The 8,882-nt window shown below is 42.4% G+C and overlaps 1 protein-coding gene across 2 annotated transcripts in view; it reads right to left on the bottom strand.

Annotated features, from left to right (window-relative positions):
* Positions 1-566: 566 nt before the first annotated feature.
* LOC131110134 (ubiquitin-conjugating enzyme E2 D2) overlaps positions 567-8,882 on the bottom strand; it is a 41,349-nt gene continuing 33,033 nt past the window's right edge. The window contains exons 1-7 of one of the 2 annotated variants that reach the window (XM_058062878.1): positions 6,036-6,301; positions 4,188-4,251; positions 2,747-2,778; positions 2,549-2,626; positions 2,041-2,146; positions 1,369-1,462; positions 567-829 (exon numbers count right to left, since the gene is read on the bottom strand). In XM_058062878.1, the coding sequence (XP_057918861.1) occupies positions 784-829; positions 1,369-1,462; positions 2,041-2,146; positions 2,549-2,626; positions 2,747-2,778; positions 4,188-4,251; positions 6,036-6,059 (444 nt within the window). In that variant the 5' untranslated portion in view covers positions 6,060-6,301 and the 3' untranslated portion in view covers positions 567-783. Of the gene's footprint in view, positions 830-1,368; positions 1,463-2,040; positions 2,147-2,548; positions 2,627-2,746; positions 2,779-4,187; positions 4,252-6,035; positions 6,302-8,882 lie in introns of those variants that run through there. The other variant, XM_058062879.1, reaches the window with a different exon arrangement.

Genomic DNA, 8,882 nt, shown 5'->3' with positions numbered 1-8,882 from the left:
TACACTTGTTCTTGTGTGTGTGTGAGTGTGTGTGTCTGTGTACAAATGGGTCAACTTGGGGAGGTGCAAGGAGCAGGAAATGTGGCGATAAATTCAAGTCAGTTCATAGTATCCAACAGAAGACCACTAAAGGCCTGCGATGATTTGTTAAGTTTTCATTGTATAAATGAAACAGAGTGCCCTCCGACTCGTCAGTCTGCTTTCTCGACAGATGGGAATCCAAAAGGAAAACAAAACAAGAAAGGATGCAGCATGTAAAAATACCTCCAAGTTATTGTGCCCCAAAAAAGGGAAATAAAAAGGTCCCCTCAGAAGTTTAGATGCTCAAAGGAATGCTTTAAGTGATAGACATTTGGGATGCATGTGGATGGGGACGTACGAGTGGAATGGGGGAGGCGGCGACAGCCAAACCTGCTTGTCGACAAAATAAAACAGAATAAAGGAATGAAAAACCGGGGGGCACAATAAAGAGGACTGCATGTTGGCTGTTAGTACATGGGCGGGTGTGCAGGTGAGGAAGGGAGGGGGTGAAGCAAGACAGATGAGGACACAGGGACGACACGTATGGTTGGGGCGGGGTGGGGCGGGGCGTCGAGAGACTTTTACAGGTACTCTGGTGAGGGGGAGGCGTGGCTCAATGAAAGCACTCCAATGGAAACCAACAAGACCTTGTTTGAAACGTTTTCATTTGTTTGTATGTGTTTTTTTGTTTGTTTTCTCTTTACATCTCAAGCTCCCCAAACTTTTGCCGTAGAGCTGGTTGGCAATGATCCCGCTCCAACACTACATTGCATACTTTTGTGTCCATTCCCGGGCTATTTTGTTGTACCTGGAAACAGACAAAGAGGAGAAAGCTTTTCTTTTTGTTGTTTCATCAAAAGGACAGCCATTTAGATTTATGCAACTGTACCACACGGACTATGTTAACCAGCATGCCTTGCAGGTTCAAAATGAGTATAAAATTGTATTGTTTTTCATGTATATCAGTGTGTAAGGATGTCTATTTGAAGTGCTGTTTCTATTCATTTCCATTGATGACGGTTAATTGTGACACGGTCTCTATTAGAGATGAGGCCCCATTTTGAGTAAATACAGTAACTGCTGCTACAGTCTCTTTCGTGTTCTCATTATTCTCCCCGGTTGAAGAAGAAGCAACAGAGGCCAGCTGGCTGCCACTTCATAAGGGTTCACACACGTCTGTGTTGTGGTCGAAGTCAGCACATTAGATGAGACTTGCTCCGTCACAGCAGCAAAGCTCCCCCCAAAAAGAAAAGAGTCTGCCGCTTCCCAACCAGTCAGAGCATACTGGAAAGTGATGCAGCATCAAAATCCTGCACACAAACCATGTGAATGAATGAGAAGACATACTTTTCCCTGTCCGTCTTGTAGATACGGGCGATCTCCGGTACTAAGGGGTCATCCGGGTTTGGGTCACACAGCAGAGAGCAGATGGACAGGAGAACTGGGAAAGACACAGCAGAAGTTAACAGACCAGCAACCAGACTGGAGGTGATGAATCCACCAAGATAGAGTTTGGTCTTTGACATACGAAAAGCCTGCTTCAAGAGGTGTCAATCAAAATGTGTAAAAAAAAAAATGTCTTCAAACCTTTCTTTGTTTTAAATCTTTCTCTTTTGGCTTTTCCCTTCGGGGGTCGCCACAGTAAATCAATCGCCTCCATTCAACCCTGTCTCTCTCACACAAACTTCACTACATCCAAAAACCTGGCAGCTCAAAACACAGCATCCTTCTACCAATATATTCACTATCTCTCCTCTGGACATGTCCGAACCATCTCAGTCTGGCCTCTCTGACTTTATCTCCAAGGCCTCTAACGTGTAATGTCCCTCTGATGTTGTCTTTCCTGATCATATCCATCCCGGTCACTCCCGATGAGAACCTCAGCATCCTCATCTCTGCTATCTTGGCAGTCAAAGTACAAAAAACCCTGGGCTGCAACTTTCCTTGGCTCCATAATTTCAAATACAGTGAACCTCCTAGTGCAACTGTGACACCACAGGTCTGGAGAAACCAGCCTACCTTTGGAGATGGTGAGAGCCGGAGACCACTGTGATCGCAGGATGTCAAGACAAATGCTGCCATTGCTGTTGATATTTGGATGGTAGATTCTTGTGGTAAATGCAACCTGAAGACAAACCCAAAGAGGTCAACACATTGCATATGTCCCACCTGTGCATGTTGGTTCTATAGTGGAATGAAATGAAAGTGTTGAACCCTCCCGTCAGTCACTCAGTCTCTGTCTCAGTGACAAGAGGCGGGACTGCAAGCGAGCTCACACATGGCAACAGCACGCTTACAGCCCTATGAGTTCCACGTTAATGGAACTACAGCTGGAATAGCAAAATTGGCCAATAAAACCAAAATTTACTGTTAAACATTGAGGAGAAGGAACGTTTGTGTAGGCAAGTAGTCTTCACAAACACTAACACACCCACTATTCATTTAGGTATACGTTCTGACTTGCATCACAGTCGAAGAAGGGAACCCCTTTGTAACCTGAGGATGACCTGCCTTGCGTCGTGCTTACCTTTGGTGGTTTGAAGGGGTAGTCTGTGGGGAAGTGGATGGTCAAGAAGAAAACCCCGCCTTGGTAAGGACTGTCATTCTAATGAAGGACAAAAAAACATTTAGCATTACACATTCACAAAGGAGTTACATGCACATAAAACAGACTACATGAGTGGACGTGAAAACAAGTACAATGTTTTGCACAAATAATACTTACAGGCCCCATTATTGTGGCTTGCCAGTGAAAACCTGAAACATCAGACATGATCAGGGAAAAATACAGACAAAGCAACTATTTGACTTAACACACAAACATATTAACAATTGTGTATTTCAAGATGGCAACAAAAGGCTACCAGAGAGCTAACCAAAGTATTTTGTAGCCTTGTTACCCCTAAAATAAGTTGCATACATTTTAATCATGTTAAAGGAACATAATTACAACCCTGTGGCATTTGTGTTGAGGCTGATTTCAACATGCTGATTATGCATGGATTCATTGATATGCAGTTGTGGTACTCTGCTTCGGCTCAACCTCCCCAAAAGGCTGTCACTCTGAACTATTGCCGCTTTTCCACTGCACGTTTCAAACGGCTCAGTTCTGAGCCCATATATGTATACATCCTCATATAGACTGGCTTTGTATTTAATAAAAAAAAGGGCTGCAAGCCACCACATACTGTAAGACCTGCTAACAAGTAAAGCATTAGAATGAGGGTCTGCTGTATTTACTTCCCAGCATGTGGCTGTTGGTCAGACACTGGAGATAACATTTATTCGAGAGGAGATGAAGGGTGGCAGGAAAACTGACCACTGCAGCCAAGCGGAGACTGTGGAGTGTATTTGTGCAGTCTCCAGAGTTAAGCCAACATTTAGCATGCGTGTTTACGTAATGCCAAATCGACATTCCCTTTAAGCCGCCACTGGCTTTAGGCACCAATTTGGCATCACTTCCTGGTACCCATATGGGTACTGATAAAATGTACAGTATACATTTACTACTGTAAGAAATCAACTTGAGGTCTATTTTCACAATGCTTTATTATACTATACGGTTCCATACTATTCCGCCTTAACCCTCCATAGGCATCCTAGAGAGCAGTTGGAGTACATTGTCCAATGCGCATAGCTGGCCATGAGAGGAATAATGTAAGACAAAAAGTGTATAATCATTCATTCATTGAATGGATGGATGAATGTTTACAAACACAAATGAACTTCCTGGCTGGCTTGTTAACGTCACAAACAAGCTGCCTGTGAGTGTTTTGCCATAAGGGCGGAGGAGCCCACGGCAGTACCGCTTATCGTTAAGAGCGATACGATACATGCTTTCAAGTCAGTGTCTCAAAATGTTCCAGATAAGACAAGAAAATGTCACTAGATTTTCTTCTCTTTAATTTTCCAGAGGGGTCCGAGTACTTGCTTAATATAGCAACATTACACTTGTCCCTCCTGCTATGTCCTCTTATTCTCGGGCAGGTACAGCTACTGTACGGCGCTGTAAACGACAACCTATATTCACAGACAGTCCCATTAAATAATCCCATATAATATGTTTATGAGCAAGGGTGAACATCTAATGCCAAATCTATTTGTGGCAATCTTAATTTATTTGTGGCAGGCCGCCACAAATGAACAAATGTATGTGCAACACTTACTGTCATCTCCTACTGGTCCAGCAGAACATTGGGCTGGAGGATCCCGTGCAAAGTCATTCAATTCCTGAAACACCAACAAACATATTATTACATAACAGCATCAAACAACTGTGTGGCAAGACAGTGTCAGACAAAAAGAGTTCTAACAGGGCTGGCATGGTGAACCACAATTTTCCTGCTCAAACTGCGATTCTCTTGCATGTTTTTTTTTTTCTCTCCACACACACAAACCATGTTCCGGGCTTAGGCTTATACCAATCACATTTTTCATTTGTATTATTAATAATATATATTATTTTCTGCTTTAAAAAAATGCCCAGTGGTCTTTCTGCCACTCTTCATGAAAAGTCCCAGAGGGCCAGTTGATGGTGGAATGTATCTATAGAAATTAATAGAATGAATTACGTAAAATGAATTAAATGCATTTTAGTGCTTATCAAGATTGTCAGTGTAGCCCTAGTGTATAAGATGGATTTAGCAAAAACATCACTTGATCACTTGCAATGTATTGCAATGAATATGTTTTAAATACGACATGTGAAATTTCAATTGATGCATTGTGCATGCCCTGCAAAGGCATTTCACAACGTCAGCGTCTAGTCCAGCTGTAGCCACGACAAATTGGAGAAAATGATTTAGAAAATTGGCATTATTACAGCCAAGACTGCTGGTTGTCACTAGCTGGTGCAGCGCTGCAAACGATAGCGTCATGTTAGCTGGCTCAGCTCCTATGGCAACATTAGGCGGCAAGCGAGGGAATTATAAAACAGGTCAAAACGTAAAAGAACATTTAAGGTGGGCGAACAAACATCAGATGAACAATAAGCTTGCATAAGATGAGAGATTGTATGATGTCTTTCCCGAGGCTGCTGTCACAAACGCGACATCGGGCGAACGACGCGTGGGGCCTGCTAACATTCCCTAGCTTTTCACACTTTCTTGCTGTTGTGTCGATGGCAAACGGTGCAAAACACAAACATTTGACACCGTCTCCACACAATAATATCGTAAATGTCATTTTACTTCATGAACTGTCAATGCAGAGTATGAAAGCAGCCGAAGTATAAGTATCTTCAATAGCCTACATCCGTCCCTACAAATGGACTGTCATAATACTAACATAATTGCTTCCGTTCATATTGGTGTTAAATGTTGTTATATTGCTTTTACTAGGGTTTTATCTCTTGTAAAAGTCCCAAATTGGTGATTTTGACCATAATAAGGCAAGCACAATAGTCGCTCTATTTCAGCTAGCTTTAGCGTAGCAGCTAACAACTGCAACTGCACAACAGTCAAGAGCAGAACAAACGCGAACAATTATGACTAATAATGCAGCAAAATTCACAGATGTGGATTTTTATATCCAAACCATCACAAATGACGACGGACAGAATCACGGTGTACCATAATGTTTCACCTTCGCGTTAATGTACTAGCTTAGCTTATCGGCGTTAGCCAGCCACCCGGACATATTGACATGAAATAAATAAACACGCTTAATAGAGGAGGAATACGTTTAGATGTCATGTCCACTATAAACATTTTCGTATATGACGGCTAAACGTGTTAAAATATAGACAAAATAAAAAGGTATACGGTCATGGTAAATGGTGACTTTTGTGTCGACCGAGGTGGCCCCGTTTGTGGCACAGAAAAGCGGCGCACTGCTTCAACCATCGTCGCTGGGTCTCCACACAACGTTAGCGACAATCTACAGCTTCTTCTGTCAATACCATTATGTTGTTCGGACAACAGTAAAACCCAACCGCAACCGACTGACGTACAAGCCCGTGACAAAATCCCCAGCAAAACTACGAAATCCAAGGGCCTCGCCGCTCACTTCCTTACCTTGTGGATTCTTTTCAGAGCCATTGTTGTGCTAGCGCTGCTGTCAGTGGAAACCTGCGATTAAAATGGCGAGTGATCTCGGTTGCTTGATAATACAGCGACGTAATTATCATAGAACACGACTAGAGTACACACAAATATCTGATCGCTACTACGAGGAACCACCTATAGAATTTCGAGTCGAAACTGAAAGATTGAAGGGGTAGAACCGCGGTCCTTCCTCCGACTGCAGCGGCTACCAAATCACAGCGGGCCTGTGCTCACACAACAGTGACAGTGACAGCACATCCGGCTGCACTATTTCACAATTACAGATCAGCAGATGCACTAAACACGGGGTTTGGGGTAAACGATATAACTTATAAACTACATACATTTGTAATGCATGTATAATCATTAAATGTACATGATATAATAATGAGTAAAATGAATTTTCTTTTAGGTTTGCAAAAAACTTTGTCTTTCACAGCCCAACAGTAAATTTGCAGACAACGTGCAAACAAACCCAAAAACATTTGGTCTCAAACACAATCGACACGATTTTTTGATTATCCACCTTTCGTTATATGTGGTAAAACACGTTTTATTTTGAAGGCCAAGCTTTCACACCGGAAACCGTATGTAACCTCTCTGGGGCCCACGGCCGACATGCACATAAAAGTGCCATGTGAGCATCATTTTGGCTCCTAACAGCAGTAGTACTCATTGTGGATGCAAGCTACTGATATCAGGTAGAGCAAAAATATCATGTCATCCAGCACGAACACCGTATGTGGTAAAATGCAGGAAAACTATGACTATGAAGGCTTGACATGACATTATTTAAGCCATGTAGGATGTAAACACGGAAGTAAATGTCACTGTGCGCGTCGGCAGAACCAAATGCAAGATTGTATGTGGTGTGCTAGCGACTATTAGCATGTATGACCAATACTCGGGCCGGAGTACGGCGTCCCCTGATGGTCAAAAGGCAGATGGCAAAGTATCAGCGTAATAGTTGACCAAACAAAACAGCGTTCACAATATTTTAAGTGTGTGATTATTCACTTAATTGCTCCTAATGTGATTTAATTGAAATCAGATTTGGAGAGAAGAAAATGTGTTTGTAAATGTGCTGATATTGTTTATCGCATATTTTGCATTTTATTTAGTTGCAATTGAGCTACTGCCACCAATCAATTTTCTTGGGAAACAATGCTGTAAGGTCTTAATATCTGACACTATGCGTATATCCATTTAGTTCATTCACACACATAAAGAGAGATGTATATCGTTTGTGTATTCCATTACATACACAAATTCATTGCACCATACACTACAACTACAATACACATAACATGCCACCAGATGGCAGTATTACTCCAAAAACCTTCCTGTTCCCCCAACACTAGTGGGGGCTGATTACAGATGGCTTTATTGCATTGATTCCTAAACCACAGTAATATACTGTACTTCAGTGATAGATTATTGGAGGCCAATCTCACTCCTCAATAATGACTATAAAAGTCTGGCAATATGTTTAGCTAAAAGATTAAAATGAACACTAAATGACATTATTGGCTTTGAAACCCCTGCTGTAGAGGTTTTTGGATTTGGCCACATGTTCAAGAAATCTATTAAAACATTATATGCTGAAGCAAGCAGTTCCATCAAAGTTCTGTTTGGCACGGCTGAAAGATTTGACATAAATCGAGGGAACCATCAAGAGTTAGGAGGGCATCCAGTGTCTGGAACCGATTTTTGTAAATTTTTGTAAACTTTCTTATCCCTAATTGGATTTCGATCAGGGGAACACGCAGGATGGTCGAAAAGAGTGAGGTTATTCCTCTGGAAGAAGTCAGGTGGACATTGTGAACTATACAGTGTTATCCTGTTGATTAAGTCATTACCACCCAGACGACGGCCTTGGGTCAGGAGGGTTGACCCCTGTAACATCCCCACCTAACCAGCTGTCATTCGATGCCCCTGTACTACCTGAAACTCCACTAACCCATCAAAGAACAAAAACAGCACCATCTCCACTGTTATGTGGAAAATATCTAAGGTGGGATCTTCTTGTCATGCTAGTCAGGTTGGAAGCCAACAGGAATGTCAAGGTTATCTTTTTTCTCCACCTTTCAATGTCCCATGTTTGGTGCTCTGCTGCAAATTTCTTAAAACCTTGCAGTTTAAAGGTTATTGGACTATTCCCGGCACCAGTTAAAATATTCATTTGGACCAGGAATTGTCCCGTGTCTTGATGAGCAGCCAATCGGATCCTACGGCTCATGTTCGGTATCAAAATTTTTCAACTGGTCTTAACATTTCATTATTATTATTATTAGTAGTAGTAGTTTTAACTTTTATAATTCAGTGGTTACCTTTTAGCTCTTATTCTATGATGTATTACACTAATTCATACCTGAATCTCCCATATCCTTATTTAACATTTACATTTGTTATTAAAACTACACGTCACATGACCAGTTTCCCAGCTATACAGGGGAATACCTTGTACTGTACTGTAAATGCGAGCCTCCACATGATGGCAGTAAAACTCGTCTGCGTGTGCATAGTGAGTGTGAATATGCGTGGGAGTTCCTCCTTTCACCATTCAGGGGTGTTGCCAAGTTGCCAGCTGCACATCCTTCCATGGGGGGGGGGCGTCTTTCCGCACGTTAGCATCGTCTTTGCCCTTTTACAGAGTCTTATAGTCTTATTAGCATGCCACCACTATAGCTAGCCGCCTAGGCTTCCCCGGCCCACGGAGCAGGGACACTCCACCGGGTGATACCACTGCAGCAGCCAGCATCCACTCGTAATATCGACGCCTGCAGCGGGAGGACCCTCATCTCCTGCACACACACA

The sequence above is a fragment of the Doryrhamphus excisus genome, chromosome 23 (assembly GCF_030265055.1).
Source record: "Doryrhamphus excisus isolate RoL2022-K1 chromosome 23, RoL_Dexc_1.0, whole genome shotgun sequence".
NCBI lineage: Eukaryota > Metazoa > Chordata > Actinopteri > Syngnathiformes > Syngnathidae > Doryrhamphus > Doryrhamphus excisus.
This window is presented reverse-complemented; position numbering and strand designations above follow the sequence as displayed.